The sequence below is a fragment of the Plectropomus leopardus genome, chromosome 21 (assembly GCF_026936395.1).
Source record: "Plectropomus leopardus strain MGB_pleo_1.0 chromosome 21, ASM2693639v1, whole genome shotgun sequence".
NCBI classification, from domain to species: Eukaryota; Metazoa; Chordata; class Actinopteri; order Perciformes; family Serranidae; genus Plectropomus; species Plectropomus leopardus.
Genome location: NC_142196.1, coordinates 27,529,110 through 27,546,844, shown reverse-complemented (window position 1 = coordinate 27,546,844; position 17,735 = coordinate 27,529,110). Strand labels below are relative to the sequence as shown.

At 40.2% G+C, this 17,735-nt stretch overlaps 1 protein-coding gene across 3 annotated transcripts; it reads right to left on the bottom strand.

Moving 5' to 3' along the window:
* Positions 1–609: 609 nt before the first annotated feature.
* Positions 610–17,383, bottom strand: c21h18orf63 (chromosome 21 C18orf63 homolog). Of its 3 annotated transcripts, none has more exons than XM_088072173.1 (14): positions 16,165–17,383; positions 15,208–15,336; positions 14,687–14,765; positions 12,092–12,148; positions 11,768–11,879; positions 11,229–11,270; positions 10,954–11,030; positions 10,102–10,214; positions 9,029–9,125; positions 7,690–7,775; positions 7,185–7,374; positions 3,844–4,665; positions 3,500–3,583; positions 610–1,458 (listed from the first exon to the last, which is right to left on the bottom strand). In XM_088072173.1, the coding sequence occupies exons 2-14, from the start codon at positions 15,333–15,335 to the stop codon at positions 1,336–1,338; spliced, it is 2,010 nt and encodes a 669-aa protein (XP_087928299.1). In that variant the 5' UTR covers position 15,336; positions 16,165–17,383; the 3' UTR covers positions 610–1,335. The 3 variants fall into 3 exon arrangements, with proteins under 3 accessions (XP_087928299.1, XP_087928300.1, XP_087928301.1); XM_088072174.1 differs by having other exon boundaries at positions 17,235–17,383; XM_088072175.1 differs by having other exon boundaries at positions 7,185–7,371; positions 16,165–17,381.
* Positions 17,384–17,735: the final 352 nt, after the last annotated feature.

The window sequence follows — 17,735 nt, the reverse complement described above, 5'->3', positions numbered from 1 at the left end:
AATGTAGAAATGTGATAGCTGCTGTTGCATTAATTCACAATACCAATATTTATTGTTGCGACCGAGTTCAAAAAGAAGTCTAACAGTTTATGAGGCCATGAGAAAATGACCCTCCTTCTCACGTGATTTATGACCTCAGTAAACATTTTCCTAACGAGTTTATGATATCAGCCTCTCCTTTCAAGTCTGCTTTAATACAACATCACGCTTAGTTTGTAAATTATGTCCTCGTTTAGAGCAAAATGCCAAATTCAAGGCTTCAGTGACGTCATGGAACAACAGTATAAGCCGATATTCGCCTCATTGACACACACAATCACACACACACACACACACACACACACACACACACACATCTGGTCTGAGCCAAACTCATGCATGATGGGAATTTTTCTCCTGAAACGTTCTGGATGTTTAACCGATTTACTTTACCGCTTAAAACCACTGCAAAGACGACTGCACACATCTGTGTGTGTGTGTGTGTGTGTGTGTGTGTGTGTATCCCACAGCTGTCCAAACAAACTGGAGTGCACGAACACACATGAACACACACGCAGAACAAAAGAATTACTGACTTCAGATTTCAGTGAATAAAAAATTCTCACTGCATTATTTATGCATTATCAATATTTTTTATATACACAGAACTTTCAAATGTACAACTTTGAAGAAGCAGACAGCTGCTCTGTAAATATTGGATAAATATATAAAGGATTTTAAACAAAAAAATATCTTTATATGTGTGTTTTTGTAATGCCTGTATTTGTGAAAGATGACAAATTTAAGTTCAAATGTTTGCTGCAGGAACATGAAATATCTCCTGTATAAAAGAACTAAATCTGAACAGTGAAACGTTTTGTTCGATACGTGAAAGGCGGTTAAATCTGGATGAGAAAAGTCACACACGGTGGCGACTCTGAACTGAGTGACGGATCAAAAACGTAAAAACATCCTCACAGAACTCCTGTCAGGTGATTTAAACTGTTCACCATCCTGAACAATCTGCGATGCCTGAAATCAAACAGAACGAGGCGAGACAGAGACAGAGACCCCACAGTGACTTCCTCCAACTCCAGAATTTCATTTTGGCAAAATTTCAGCGTCTCAATTAGCGACGATGAGACGTTCTCGTCAGCTCTCTGATTCACACTGATAAAGACGGCCAGATCTTACATCAAATCCCAAAATGAGAAGCTCAGCACGATGTTAATACTCTGGAGGGAAGTCTATTAAGCAGATGTTTGATCTCTGTGTCTGTGTGTGTGTGTGTGTGTGTGTGTGTGAGTGTGTGAGAGTGTGTGTGAGAGTGTGTGTGAGTGTGTGTGTGTGTGTGTCTCAGGACTCGGCCAGACAGCTCATGACCTTCAGCATCAGCTCCTCCTTCCTGTGTTTGGCGCTGAGACGAACTCCTCTTCCTTTCAACCAGGCCAGCAGAGTGGCAGAGTTCAGCTTCGACAGCTGGAGACGGAGCGAGAGGAAAGGGTTAATATAAAGAGAAAAACACGGTACGTACGTAATGCAATACTACACAAGACCCAACATGGACATTCATCACTGTGCTCACAGCTAAAATATCTCACATGTATCAGGGGATACTTAGCTGAAGCTGTTTCTTTTGTTTATTTGTTGTTTGTTTATGTTTTTGTTTTTTTTAATTCTTATGATTTTGTGTCCCTTTTAAATAAACACACACACACACGCACACACACACATATATATGTAGATATATACACCAGGTTTCTGATATGATTCCACTAACTGATTAAACTAAAATCCACAGTCTGGACTAAATTTATACCATATGCACGAACACAGACAAAACTTTCAAAAAATGAAAATGGAAAGTGTCTCAAATGCACCAAACAGTCTCTGAGGGTTAAAGCAGTCGTGTCTAAACTCTGCGGGGTCCAGGAGAATGTGTACGGCCCGAAAATGTGGCACCTGCAGCCACGGCTATCGCTGCACGAATGCATAAAAATGAGTCGATGCTGAGAATACTGAACGACCTGGAGCACGCATTAGAAAGTGACTGGAGGGAAATGTTTTTAGGAGTAAGTGGTGCGCACGTAGACATAAAACATATAAAGTGTTTGTAAAAACCAGGAGAACCGGAGTGTGTCCGGTGAGGTGAGTCTGTGTAAATAGAGGTAAAAGAGTAACTGATGTATTGTTGCTGAAAAGTTGCAGGTTGGAGCTGTAAAACTGATGAATGTTGTTATTAATGTGCTGGGCTCCCCGCGGGCCCCCGGCTCCCGCTGAACATTCATCACTTTAACAGTCCTCCTCGCCCTCCTCTGGAAACGAGGCAGACAGAACACTGTGTATGCTATTCATCACTTTAATACTTCGCGTTAATGCACGCCGCCGTCCTAAAGGATGTTTATGAGGACGCTGAGGCTGTACATACAGTACGAGTGGATACACCGGAAATCCATCACCTCTAAAGCCTCTCCTGAAACAGCAGCACCAGCTCCGAAACCTCTTTACACATTCAGCCAGACACACTGCGGCGAGGCCAGCGCCGCCGTGAGGCTGCACGCTTCGTTACACAACACGAAACTAATGGATCTGTCTGCTCTCAACGTCCAGATGTATTACAATCATCGTAATATCCTCCAAAACAGACACAAGACACACTCACCTCTGTGTGTACGCCAGTGATACTCAACCTACACTAACGATAAGGTGCTGTCCTAAAAACACACTATAAATCCTAAAAATGTCGATAAATCAGAGAAATGCCCTAAAATCCTAGACACGTGTTAAAATCATCGAAACATCCTAAAATCTGAGAAATGTCTTACAATAGTAGACATGTCCTAAAATCCTAGAAATTATTAAAAATTCTATAAATATTCTAAAATGTTTGGAACATCCTGAATTCCTAGACATGTCCTAAAATCCAAAAAACATCCTGAATTCCTATAAACATCCTAAAATCTAACAAACGTCCTGAAATCCTAAAAATGAGTTAAAATCCTGGAAAACATCCTAAAACTGTAGAAATGTCCAAAAATCTTATAACGTCCTAAAATCCTTGAAACATCTGAAAGTCTGACAAATGCCCTGAAATCCTAGAAACATCCTAAAATCCTACAAATGTTCCAAACTTCAAGAAATGTCCTAAAATCATACAAATGTTCTGTAATCTTAGAAACTTTCTGAGATCCTAGAAATGTCCAAAAATCCTAGAAACATGTACGGAGCTGCTATGTTTGGCCCCTGGCCCCGTGGCCCCCAAAGCAAATCTAGTTGAGTCTCTGCTGTAAACAGACGAGCCATTGTTGCACTAAAGTTAGGGCTGAGAAATACACTGAATATATCTGATAATATGAATTTGGGACGGTTAGGGTTAGGGCTGAGAGATCAGGGTTCGGGGTTTGAAGGCAGAGCGTGCTGGTGGACAGAAGACAATAAAGGAAGACGGATAAATAAAGAGCTCGATGAGGAAAAGAGGAGCTGCTGATAAACGTGTGTGAAGTTCACTGCGTCTCCTGACCTGGTAGCTTCTGGCCATTTGCTCCACGTCCACGTCTCGTATCGCAGATCTGGATTTCTTCGGCTTTGACTCGAACATAACTCTCTGAGACACAGAGACACAACACGGGACAGTCAGGACACACCTGAGGACAGGACAGCACGCCGTCTGCTGTTTACGCTCTGGGATACTGCTGTCGTGATGTCAACAAACGCACACAGTGGGATGACGCAGCACGTCGTTATATAGAATTGCATTTGCACCAACACAAAAACATCATAAAAGTCAGTCCGATGCATCAGAAACAGGACAGACTACAAAAATGAGTCCTCAGCTGTAATGAGGCGGCGTGAATCTGGACTCACCTTCGTGCTGTTAGAGGCCTCAGAAGACGGCGGCGGCGGCTCAGCTGCTGCAGCTGCTGGTTGGACCGGACCGGCGGAGTCACGGCTGAATTTCCCGTTAGTTTTGAGGCTGGATTTGAGTTTGGGCTCCGGCTTTGCGGTGAGGATGATCGCGGGTTTAGACGCGGGGCTGAGGGTCGGGACGTGCTTCACTTTGGGCGTACCTGCAGTCTGAGGCGCCGGGCTGACGGCAGGTTTGGGGCGACGGCTGAAGCGAGGAACTATCCGCGCAGGAGGGACTGGGAGGGACGCCGCTGACAAAAACGACACACAAGAAGAAGAAGAGGCAGATGCAGCGGCGAGTGACGTTTTCCCAAAGGTGGGGAGCGCCACCCTCCCCCGCTCCTCCACTCCTCCAATCAGCTGCTTCTGGTGGCGTAGCAGGGCGACGTTTACGTGGCGAGATGGACACTTGTTCTTGAAGATGGGAACCAGTTTGGGAGCTGAGATCACCGGGATTTCACTCAGAGGATGAAGAGGGGGGAGCACAGAGGAGGAGGAGGAGGAGGATGGAGCTGGCTGGGAGAGGGGGAGAGAAAGGGAGGACGGAGCTGACATGTAACCAGAGGAGTCAGAAAAGGAGAAAGAGACACGTGAGGAGGAGGAGGAGGAGGAGGAAGGCCAGCCTGCTCTGTCCTGCTGCGAGACAGCGGCCCAGGCTGCAGGCTGGGACCCGAAGGAGCGCTTCACCGGTCGGGGAGGAGGAGGAGGGAGCTGCGTGAGGACCGGCCTGATGGAGGAGGAGGAGGAGGTGGTCAAGTTGACCTGCTCACCACTGTGCACCTGAGGAGGAGGAGGAGGAGGAGGAGGCTTCAGCAGAGGAGGAGAAAGTTTTGTAACAGCAGAAAAAACCTCAAAATCATCTCTATCTGATCTAACGGAGCTACAACTGACAACTTTTCATCATCGATGAATCCGCCTTTTACTTTGAAAATCAATTAATAATAATAATAATAAATGAAATAAAATAAAGTCAAATAAATGTGCCCAAAGCCACTTCTTTAAATGATTTGTTTTATCTGATGAAATTTTAAAGTTATTCAATTTATTATTATGTATGAAAAAAGAAAAGCATCAAATTTGGCCCATAGGAACCGTTCAACTTTTCATTCTAACTTTTTAATAATTATTTTCTGTAATCATGGATATGACATACATTTAAGCAACACTGAGTATTTCAGTGAATTTCCAGCTCAGCTCCAAAGTCTAAAATACACTGTGGAAATGAAATTGTTACATTCATAATGCTATAATAAAATAAAATAAAATAATAATGGACCTGCCATTTTCTAAGTAAGTATAACTTTATTTAAATAGCACCTTAAAAAACTAGGTCACAAAGTGCGGCACAAAAAAGAAACAACAAAACATCAGAATCAGACAAAAAAAAACGACTGTCTGAACATCACATCAATACAAACCTCAAATTACCAAGAGGAGGACCAGTCTGAAATACCAATTACAGCTCTTACCAAACACTGACAGAAATCTCCACAAGCTGAGCTCCTTCCACACTAAATCTGAAAGATCTTATTTCTGTAGTTTAACAGGCTTTGGCTTCTTATTCAGGAGTCTTAAATGGATCTGAAGCTAAAGAGAGTTTTTCAGCCTGCAGTCCGACACAGAAAATAACTTCTCTGTGAGCTCTTAGAGATGGAAATGAACCCTGCTGAACACTATAAATATTTTAGCTTCACTCTGTGAGCACCGAATCGATCTCTGCACAAGTTTCAGCATGCAGAGTTTTCTCCCGCCGATAAAATACGCTTTATCTGCACCCCACGGGTAAGAAACCTGCTTCATTACAGCGTCTGAACAGACAATTTATACTTCCATCTACTGACACTCGAGTGGATGAACACATGCATGAACACTAATAAAGACGATAACACAAATTGCAAAGCATCCTTCTCCTAAACGCGTCTCCAAGAAGATTCATTAAAATGATGTTTAATTTCCACATATCTCTGTTTCATCTACTTGTGTCTGCAGCACATAATTCATTAAAATGAACAACAGGAAACACATTTCCTCCTCCGTGCATTATGAAAATGAATCCTCACGATGCAGAGAGGGAACTCCTCTCCAGCGACGCAGCTTTATGGTCGTAAAACTGTCCATGAAGGTTTTACGGGGTGGGAAATGTTGCGATAATCGCTTTTCCTGTCCTCACGTCCACCTCTACATGCTCACAGTAACCGGCGTGTTAGGGCGGGTTTAAGAGTGCGTTTGTGTGGAGGGGAAAAAGAAAGAAACCACAGAGACAAGTCTGGAAAATGTAACTTTGACAAAGGCAAAGGGAAAAGCTGGTCTGGCTTGCAGTTAAAGATGTTAGACTTTGCTCAAATTTAACCTTCAGACCTCCGGAGAGATAAACATTTGTTTGAAAAGAAAGGACTTTAACGGAAAGTAGGTTAGAAATACTTTGATGTAAGGATGTTACAAGAACCGAGATTAGAATTTCATCAATCAGGACTCCAAGGAAGCTTGTGGATGAGCGAAAAAAATAAAATAAAATACCAGCAAAAAGTCCCTGGAACCATGAGGGTGATGCCATTAACATAAATCAGAAACAGGACGGGTCCCAGAATAGGTCCCTGTGGGTCTTCATGTTACTTGTATAATGATGTTTTGTTGTTCATTTTGCATATATTATGGTCCCCAACACCCTATTCTATTGTTCAATAAAACCAGGTTCTGTTTTTTAATATATTTTATATATTTTGAGGGTCGACCGATATTGGTTTTTCAGGGCCAATACTGATACTGATTATCGGTAGATCAAGAGACATTGGGAATTGATGTGCATTTTAAATAAAAACTGCTGTCAATATCTGGAATTTGCAGCATAGCAAAGTCCAACTTAAAAACTTTATTTAAATGTCTTTAACACGTTTAATTAAAACTGAAACCTTCAACATCATATAAAGCAAGGTCCCAGCAACTTTTTTTCCTAAAGTTCAGTAAAAATTCAAATAAAATGAATCCATAAAAATAGCTTAGGTTAGGTTTTTTGACACTGACACCTTTTTGCACTTTTTCAATAATTAAAATATTAATAATAATAATAATAATAACAATAATTACATTTTTCAGTGATCATTAAAATAAAATCAGCAAAATGGCAAATATCGGACCCAATAATCAGCCGATAATCTATCGACCCCTAATTAAAACATGATGCTGCTTCCAAGCACGCATACATTACAAGCCCCCCCCTCCACACACACATACGCACGCACACACACACAACTCTGAAGAAGCTTTAGGCATGATCGGGTTCTGTGTGTGTGTGTTTGTACCTGCACAGTCGCAGCAGTGTTCAGACCCACTGTGGGGTAACAGGGTCTGCTGGTGAGGCGAGCAGGGAAGCCGCACACACTCTGCAGTCGGCCCCTGACGTCAGACAGGAAGGAGCCCAGCGCCCCCCGCAGGTCGACCCGCGGGCAGCGCTGCGCCGGCTGCAGGCGGATACAGCTCAGAGGGTAACTGCTTATTATTTAAGGAGCACTCTCCACATCATTACCAAATTATCTGCCTACACAGAACTGATATTTATATTCTCGCACACTGTTTCTATATTGATATTTAAGACCAGAAATTCACTGACTTCTCTTTTAAATTAAAGAAACTACAATAAATAAATCAGGCAGACAGACAAATATACTGTTACTGCATGATGAGGATGTGTTAATATTTTTGGCTCTACCACCTGCCACATCTCAGATGTAACATGGACACTGATCACACTGATCTGCCGCGTTCATATTAGGGCAGCTAATTTAACCCGAAAATATTCGAGGATACGTGAAGAGTCTCTCTCCCACGAGTCTGAAGTAGACGCTGCAGTACACCACCTCTTCTTCTGCAAGATCAGGGAGTCTGTAACCATACTGGAAAACAAACACACACACACACACACACACACACACACACACACACACACACACACACACACACACACTGTCATGTAAACACCTCAGTCAGACCTAAACTGGACTGCGAGCTGCCACATCGGTGCACCGGGACACAGACAGGAGTCACACTGAATGACCGGATGGAGCGGTAAAAACGGTGCATGTTCTGCGTGGAAAGCTTGCGGTCAGTAATAAGTTGTTAAACTCAGCCGCCTCGGTGTGCGCTCTGATCTCTGACAGCGTGGGCGGTGGACTTATCAGGCTGACTGAGTTTTTTGAGTCTCGCTCTCCAACAAGTGTCGTCCTCTAACTTTATAATATGCATACTGGGAGTTTGTTCTCTATAAAACATACAGCAGTGGCGTGCCAACGGAGCAAAAACACACCTCTGACACGGATTAACCTCCCGCCCCCGCTGGGATCTCACTGTGAAGAAATTTAACATCCATGTGTTCAGTTTTGTCAGGATCAGCAGGCGGATTGTATTAAAAACAGACGAGAAATCTGAGAGAAGGACTCGTGCGTGAGTTTTGCAGATACAAAAGATGACCTTCGCTGTGATATGACGAAATATATCATCGCACCATAAAAAAGGTTTGTTTCACATTATGCTGGATCATTTATTTCGTTTAAGTCATCTGATAACGCTTTGCACTCGTGCACATGTAACCCCGTACCGGATCGCTTTTGCATAGTTTGCGGCCGACACACTTCCTGTTTTGACTCGATGCAAAGTGCGTCCACACTTTTGATGTTTCCGGTCGAACCCTTTTTCTTCGCCTCCGCCAGGTTTCAAATGTTATTTTTTCAAATCACCGGCTCAGCTACATCGATGCAAACAGCTCGAGGACGCCGCCAACCGTGCCATAATCGCACGACACAACGAAGCGATGCTGAAATTTGTTCAGAATTAATTTTAATTGATTTTTTAAAGCAATTTTTATCGATCTGTTGTTGCAAACCTATTTTAAATTGCACCTGTTTTTGGCTGTCGGCCAATTTCCTTTCCTTTTCTTGTAGACCTTTTCTGCGAACACTCGTCTCGAGTCTCAAAACTGTGATAATAAAAATAATTTACTTTTAAAGGAAGAGTTTAAGAATTCCGGATTTTGATCACAAATGAAACTTTCTCTTAAAAAGCCATAATTATATCTTCGCACAGGATTTCTTTGTGTGTGTGTGTGTGTGTGTGTGTGTGTGTGTGTGTGTGTGTGTGTGTGTTTGCGTACCAGGCAGTTCCAGTGTTTCTGCAGGTCTCTGTAGGTCCTGAATGGTCCGTCTCTGGGCAGTTGACGGCTGATGGTGATGATCTGACCTTTCTTCATGCTGAGTGCGCATATACACACACACACACACACACACACACACACACACACACACACACACACACACACACACACACACACACACACACACACACAGTCTCCATCAGGCTGTGTTTGTAAAGAGCTGCAGCTCCACCTGCTGCCCTCAGTCGGTAAAACGTGCCTCCTCTCCATCGGTCTGAAACATTTTTTTGTGTCTTTTATGTCCAAACATTTGCAGATACGTCAAACCAGTTTTCTGTCTCACCTTCACAATAAAGCAGGATGTTAAAATTAAGTTAATTATTGCTTTCTCTTTTGTAAGTGTGGTGTGCACATAAATATGTATTCATACATCTTCACTGATGACCAGTCTGTGAGTCATTCTTTTTTTGAGCTTCTTTCTTATCCTTTATTGTTTTTGTATTTTCTGTAAATATTTTTTTAATTAGTTGTTCATTATATTTATATTTTATTTAATTAAAATATTTATTACATTTTAATCAATTTTTACTTAGATTTTTTAATCACTATAACAGTCTCTTTATTTTTTGTTCTTGTTGTTTTTAAATAATCCTTTACCCTGATTTTTCATATTTATTTATTCTTTTATTATTAAATTTCAAATGAGGGAAACTGAGTGAAATAAAGGTGAATTGAAGCTTTGAAATGTCACTAAACAGAGAACTATGTTTGCATGTAATCTAGTTTATCTGTAAATACATATTTTTTATCATAAAACATCAGATAGAAGATATTACATGTTGTTTTTCTGTGACAAGAGTCGAGGAAACTCTTATCGCTTTATTTAAAAAAATCTCTTTATTGAGATTATTGAGACTTTACCACAAACAGTCTAATGTAACAGATAAGTCTGAGCAATACGGGCTAATCTTGTTAAAACTGGATTTTTTAAACCAGATCTTTGAATTTGTAGAAATGGCAGCAGAGGTTTGTTCTGAGGTGAGCAGCGTGTCCAGCAGGTGGAGCTGTCCTACCTGGGCAGGATGTGACACCAGACTGTTCCTCCGGTGGATGAGGGGTCGAGGACGGCGCCGGGGTCACTGCAGAACCTCTGCAGCACCAACGGAGGGAGGTCAAAGTCCTCCAGCTGCAACACAGACACACACACACACACACACAGAGACACGCACGCACAGACACACACACACACACACACACACACACACACACACAGAGACACGCACGCACAGACACACAGACACACAGACATTTATTAATCTTATTTACAGAGAAGTTTAACATACACGTCTTATTTGCACATTTATCAAAAAAATTTCAATGAACACACAATTTATTAATAAAAATAAAAATGATAATAATATATGTGTTTTGTCAAGATTTTCTGATTACTCTTAAATATCTTTTTAAAATTAATATCATTACTAATTTATTTGTTTATTCTATCCAGATTTTCTACTTTTCTTACTTTTACACATTTTTTTAAATATTTGATTTCATTTTGACCTCACTCAGGTTATGCTCTTCATCATGTTTGTTTGTTATATAACAAAATGTGTTAAAAATTTACATGAAATTTTGAGAAAAGTGCAGCTATATTTTAGGGAAGAAGTGATAGTTTTTGGTGAAGGTTCAGAAATTTCCTACTGCACTGAAAGTCACGATAACTTAGAGTGTTGTGGCAATTTCCTCTTGAGCTACAGCACTTCCTTTAATCAAGAACACTCTGCCACTGAGCACATTTCAACGCCAATTCAGATCAACATGAAGATAAAATAACATTTATAAATAAAAAGTGACTGTAATAAGTAAATATGTGCAAACACACATTAAATGTTGTTTAATTAAAGGTTTTTTTGTTCTCTCACTGTGGTCGGTGGCAGCCGGACTGTGTTGGCTTCAATGCTGATGCACAGGTGACCCTCGCAGGTGCTCAGCTGCATGCCTGATACACACACAAACACACAAACACACACGCACGCGCACACACACACACACACAAACAAACATGACTTTTCCAGGCCTGGGAAATGTCATTATGAAATGCTTTGACTTGTGAGTAAAGGAATAAAACCATAATAATAAAATAAGATAAATAAATAAAACTGCAGTAAAAGACGTGTTGGAGGTGACTGAAACTCACTGACAGCGTTGAGCCTCCCGCTCTCAGACAGGAAGTCTTTTCCTAAAAACAAACAGTGAAAAATCACCGTTACATGAGTCAAAGCAGCAGAGCTCTGACTCTTTTATCATTACAAACATTAAACAGGAAGGAAGGCAGAACACAAACAAATCAGTATCTACTGTTTGTCTCAGAGCGCCGACTGAGACTCAGTTTGAACTTCACACTCGCTGCAACATCAGGTGTCAATGTTTTAATGTTTCTATTACTACCATCTCAACTAGCACACACACACACACACACACACACACACACACACACACACACACACTCACACTCACACACACACACACACACACACACACACACTCACTCACTCACTCACACTCACACACACTCACACACACACACACACACACACACACACACACACACACACTCACTCACACTCACACTCACACACACACACACACACACACACACACACACACACACACACACACACACACACACACACACACACACACACACACACACTCACACACACACACAGAGCGTACCATTGATGAGGTAGAGTCCTGCTTTATTCCAGCTGGGGGACAGTCTGGTGATCAGCGAGTAGGACAGACAACACTGGAGGACACCTGGAAACACACACTGAGGAGAGCCCACCTACACACACACACACACGCACGCACGCACGTACACACGCGCGCACACACACAGTTTTTCATCAACTAAAAGTAGACTGAAAGTTTTAAAAATTAGAGATGGATTGAGTGTGAAGGATGAACTAAATGAGGCTTTTTTGGCTGCAGAGTGAGACTGAAGTTTATGGAGGACACACACAGACATCGGTCCATCTGTCCATCACTTCTTCCCACCTGCAGACCGTGTCTCTGTCCAAACGCCTGCAGGACGCCTTTCTGGAAAAACGGGATCTATAGACAGAGAAAAATGTGTTAATAAGATAAAACTCGACACCACCACTCAGAGTTACACATCATACGAGCTGTAACAGCCAAAAATGTGTCCATTGTTTTGCAGAAGCACCAGCTCATGCCAGCGTAAAAACCTTTTTTTGTGATAAACGAGTTGAGTTGAGTTTTTTCTGAACTGACGTATTTCCATTCTGTGTATTTTGCATTCGCAATTTCGATTAGTGAAGTTTGCAGTTTTGCAGGTTGAAGGAAACCGTCCCTCTGTAAAGTCCTCGGTTAAAAAAGGAAAATGCAACAAATATCTGTCAGTTAACGTGAACGTTTACTCTCCTCAAACACACTTTGACTGCTGATGAGTTTCCAGAAACATCGTTTATAGTAAAAAGGTTTTTCTGACAGCACACATCAACCTGACGGGTTTTTATCAATGAGAGCAGAGAGACAGATGTCTGTGTAACAGCGCTGTCAGAGTGTGTGTGTGTGTGTGTGTGTGTGTGACACGCAGGGAATGTTTGGAATTCAGACCAAATATTTTGTCTGCGTGTCTCTGCTTGGGAGACTTTCTCACGCAAACGTTCATCTGATCCCAGCGGTGGAGGAAGTACTGAGATCCTTCACTGCAGTGAAAGTACTAATACCACAGTGTACAAATACTCTGTTACAAGTAGAAGTCCTGCGTTCAGAGTTCTACATCAGTAAATGCACAAAAGTATTAAAATATGCCGGTGAATGCTGAGCTCAGTGTTTTCTTCAGGCTGAGTGGACGTGACTTTTGACTCGTCTACTTTTCAAAAGCTTTTCTGTGTTTTTTTACGCTAAAACACGAGAAGGAAAAAACTCCAAATCACTCGTACACTAACTGCATCATGACTCTGGGGGAGGTGCGCTCGTTCGTGTGTGGGCTGTTTTACACCACAACAACATTTACTTCAGAATTTAAACTTCAGAGCAGGGAAACTCTTGTTTTGTTTGGGGGCCACTTTAGCAAAATGCCAGGAGGCCAGGGGCCCGTCACCGCAGCCACATACATGTTCCCAGGTTTTAGGACATTTCTCAGGTTTTAGGACATTTCTTGGACATTAAGTTATTTCTCAGATTTTACAGCGTTTTTTTGATTTTGGGATGTTTCTCTAACTCTTGGACGTTTCTAGGTTTTTAGGACATTTCTAGTATTTTAGGACATCAGTGTCTCAGCTGTGTCCTCTGTCGGGGGTGTGGGGGATCCTCTACTGGCTCTTTTTTTGATCAACAAGCTCTATGTTGATGCTGTTTTATGTCTCTGACACCAGATGGAGACTAAAAGGACAAAAACTATTCACAGAGTCAATCACTTTATTTTTATGTAACATTAGAAAATGTTTGGGGGACCACCAGGGGCCCTACCAGGGGCCAGATTTGGCTTGTGGGCCGTATGTTAAGTTAGAGAGTGAACATTTAATCGCACATTATCTCAAATGAATTTTCTCAATAAATTTGCTAAAAAACAAAAATCTGTATTTTGGGAGGAAAGTGAAACTCGACACATTCTGCAGGAACAAATCAAATCTGTCTGCAGCCATTACACCCTGCTGCACGTGTGTGTGTGTTTGTGTGTGTGTGTGTCTTTGTTTCCTTACATACCGGTGTGTGTGCGTGTGTGTGTGTGTCATGGCATGTAGCACGTGTGCAGACTGAGGCTGTGTGCACTGTTTCCATGGCCACCACACACACAAAACTCATTCATCCCTCTCGTCAAAATCGATAAAACTGTCAGCGAGACAAGCCGAGTGTTTCCTGAAGTTACAACTACACACACACACACACACACACACAGAGATAATTATACATACTAAAAGGAAATTTGTCTGCACTACCTGGAAAATAAAATAATAAGTCTTTGTTGTCATTTCTGTCTGTCTGGATTTCGATGATAAAGATAACATCATTTGAAACAAACACAACCTCGACTGACATTATAACAACTTCAAACAGTTTTTGAAATGAAACATTAATCTTTATATCCTGGGTCCTCAGAGCTACCAAATTATTGTTTTAATAATTTAAAAACACACACAAAAAAACGCTGGTATCGGGACTGAAAAGTTGGATTGGTGCATCTTCAGTAAACACTTGTGGATATCAAAGCAAAGGATGTGTGTGTGTGTGTGTGTGTGTGTGTGTGTGGTTGTGTCAAATAAAAGTTTTAGACCTTGAAAGCGAGGACACTTTGTGCTGTCCTCCCTTCTTCAAAAGATTCCTCTGTGGATATTCTGTCTATAAACACTTTTCAATCATGTTTAAGTGTTAAATTAAGAATTTAATAACTTTAAACTTCTTCCTGTTTCTTTCCACACATGTAAATTGAGGACATTTTTAATTTATAATGTCTTTTTTTTCTCTTTTTGTTATTTACATGTTTTTAGGACTCTTTTTGTATCTTAGACTTTCCAAATAAAGACAAAACATACTCGAGTTTACAGAAAATATACTGTGTCACCACGCATGCACTGTGTGTGTGTGTGTGTGTGTGTGTGTGTGTGTGTGTGTGTGTTTTCTTACAGCCATGACCACTGTGACATGAGTGAAGGAATCCAGACCTGGAGAGACCAAAATATCAGAGTACAGCAGCACCAGCTCTCTGTGGACACACACACACACACACACACACACACACACACACACTCAGTTTACTCAAGGGCACATCTACAGATAACGCTGCGTTTAAATGATACAGTAAATCCTGACATTGTCCTTCACACTGAGCTGGGAAAAAAATGCATTAAGTCAAATCTCCATCACACTGAAGAGGAAACTCAACTTCCATCTGAAGTAACATGTTCATGGTTAAAAAAGAACCCAAAAACTTAAAGTGTTCCTCTTTTTCCATTTTTTCTTTTGCTTGGAAAAAATCAATAAGCAAATTCCAATTTCACACTGTACCAACAATAAATAAAATAAAATGTAAAAAGCTGTGTGGCAAAAAGGTTCATAACTTGACATAAGGTGTTTACTCTGTAGCTAATCTAGGAATCTGCAGCTTTTAAACATTTTAAATTTAATTTCACCCGTGTGGCCGTCACCTGCAGGTCTTGAGCTGTTTGCTCCGCGGCTCCTCGTCGTCCTCCTGCAGACTCAGAGTGACGCAGCAGAGCTTCTTCAGGTCGGGAAGGCCGAGGAAAAACATCGACTGCTGGACTCCTCCACTCATCCTGCACGCGCACACACACACACACACACACACACACACACACACACATCTTACATTTAACTGGTGATCAATGCACATGACCAGATTTATGATCAGTTTTACTGATCATTACTGTGTATGAGGAAGATATTCCTCGAAGGGATGACAGGTGTACAATTTGTCTGTGCACCTAAAGAGCATCAAAATTTAATATTACAAATAAATTAATTAAATGTTTTAATTCTAATTATTAACAATATTATTAGATTCTTACATATTTTTAAAAAAAATCAATGTATTAACAATTTACAAGTAAATATATCTGAATAATTGATTGATAAAATATCATTTTGTTCTTATTATTTTTATCTATAGTTTTTTCCACTAATCATAATGATAATAAAAGTGATGACAATTTATCTGTTAAATATTATTTAATTATCAAATTATGAATTATTCAATTAAAAACTATAATAAATTCAAATATAAATAATATTTCTTGGTTACAAGCCGCGTAAACAGAAAACAACAATATTCTTACGTATTAAATGTAAGAATTTTTTTATTTTTCTTCTTTTATGTGATGATAAACTGAATGTTAGCGGGACGAAACAGATCATGGCTTGCAAATTGCAATGATAATAAAAATAACCATTATTTGTGGTTCCTTTAAATGTCATGAAAAATACAATACTAATAAACAAAATACTGATACAGTTTTATAATAATTTAACACACCACTTTTAGCTTTGATGGACAGCATAGCATTAAAGACAGAGATCTTAAAGACTTTAAATAAATATGGCATTAAAATAATCGTGAATTAAATGTCTAACTGTGTCTCACTTACCTTTTTGGTTTTAATCACAAAGAAACAAACCGTTAAAACAAGCTAACAAACAAGCTAACAAGAAGCTAGCGGTTAGCTACGTTAGCTAATTAACCTAGCTAACGTTAAATCCGTATTTTTCCGTTTTCATATCGATATCCACTTCACCAAACTTAGATTTACATTTATACTAGACGGTGATAATAATTATATTCTAAGCGAAATGTCAAATTTGTGTCAACTGTGTTATTAAAGACACAATTTTAACAAAGTAAAGTTTTAGCCGCCGTCCATAAGGATGGTTGTGGACGAATGAAGAGGTCTCACTCTGCTTCATTTCACAAAAAACAAAAACACTCCTGTGTTAAAGACAGAGGACACAAATTTACGTTTTTGTTATTTCTAGCTGTAAATTTGAATATCTGAATGTCACTTTGAGTTTTATAATTGTAAGTTTAAAAATTTTTTTTCACTAAATTTGGGCTGATTTTTGGATAATTTCTTCTTAAAATGGCAAGAAGTAACTTAATGAGAAACATCCTGCAAATTGCAAGAAATTAGAAAATTATTTTTTAGAAAAGCTTGGGGAAAAATCATAAAACTATATTTAAAATAATCATAACTACATTTTCCCCCAACATTATTATTATAATTTTCAAGCAGTTTTAAGGAGATTTCTTTCTTTTCATTCCATTTTTTAGATTCTTTGCTTGTTTATTTGTAAGTTTTAGTTTTTTTTATGGGACTTTTTGTGTTGATTTTCACATTAATTTTCTTCTGCTTTAATACAATAATTTTTGGCTAATCTCTGCATCATTTCTTTTTAATTTGCTAATTTCCTTCTTGAGAGAAATCAAGCCAATTTCCCCAGATTTCAAAAGGTCAAAGCTGAAGGTCTTTAAGCCAAAGTAAGTCCCTCAACAGATCCTAAAAATTATTTAACATATACTTCCCCGGTTGTGCAGATACTTCGCGTTTGTATTTTTTTTCCTGTGGAGTGACATGATGTGTCAATAGACAATCTCTGACTTGAAATCGTTCATTTAACCCGCCACAGAGCAGGAAACTAAACATTTGTTTTAACAGTTTACCGCGTTAACCGGTTGTTATGGACACGGCAGACACGAGGCTGTCCGCTGAGACGCGGGGAATAACACGCTCATTTTGCGGCGATGAGGTCGGTTTGCGTGAGAAACGCGTTTCCTTGAAAGTTGAACTGACGTGAACTTTGGCCTCGTCCTCGCCCATAGCTGTAGATGAGCGACAGGCAGAGGACCAATCGGAGAGCCCAGTTCATAAGCAGAAAAGAAAGCGACCAATAGCAGCACTTGAAAGACGATAGGGGCGGGCTCAGTCGCCGTGTCAGGAGCAGGGAGACTCCGTGAAGCAGCCAGAAATACTACAAACTTACCGGAAGCTATTTTTTTCAAAATAAAGTAAAAATGTGGAAAGATTCGAGGAAATGTTGCATTCAGGAAATCACAGTGATAAAATAACAAGATGCTGAACTATTGACACAAACATAATTAAATTAATGGTCCTTCTAGAATTTTGCAGTATTTTCTGAATGTAGGATTCACTACAATGAAAAA

What these genes read in the sequence shown, in the direction of transcription:
- c21h18orf63 (XM_088072173.1), bottom strand. Translation starts at nt 15,335, where the DNA reads ATGAGTGGAGGAGTCCAGCAGTCGATGTTTTTCCTCGGCCTTCCCGAC. An exon ending in ATGTCACAGTGGTCATGGCT is followed by an intron (nt 12,149 to 14,686) that starts GTAAGAAAACAC and finishes CTCTGTCTATAG; the next exon opens with ATCCCGTTTTTCCAGAAAGG. An exon ending in GTGGGAGAGAGACTCTTCAC is followed by an intron (nt 7,375 to 7,689) that starts GTATCCTCGAAT and finishes TTAAATAATAAG; the next exon opens with CAGTTACCCTCTGAGCTGTA.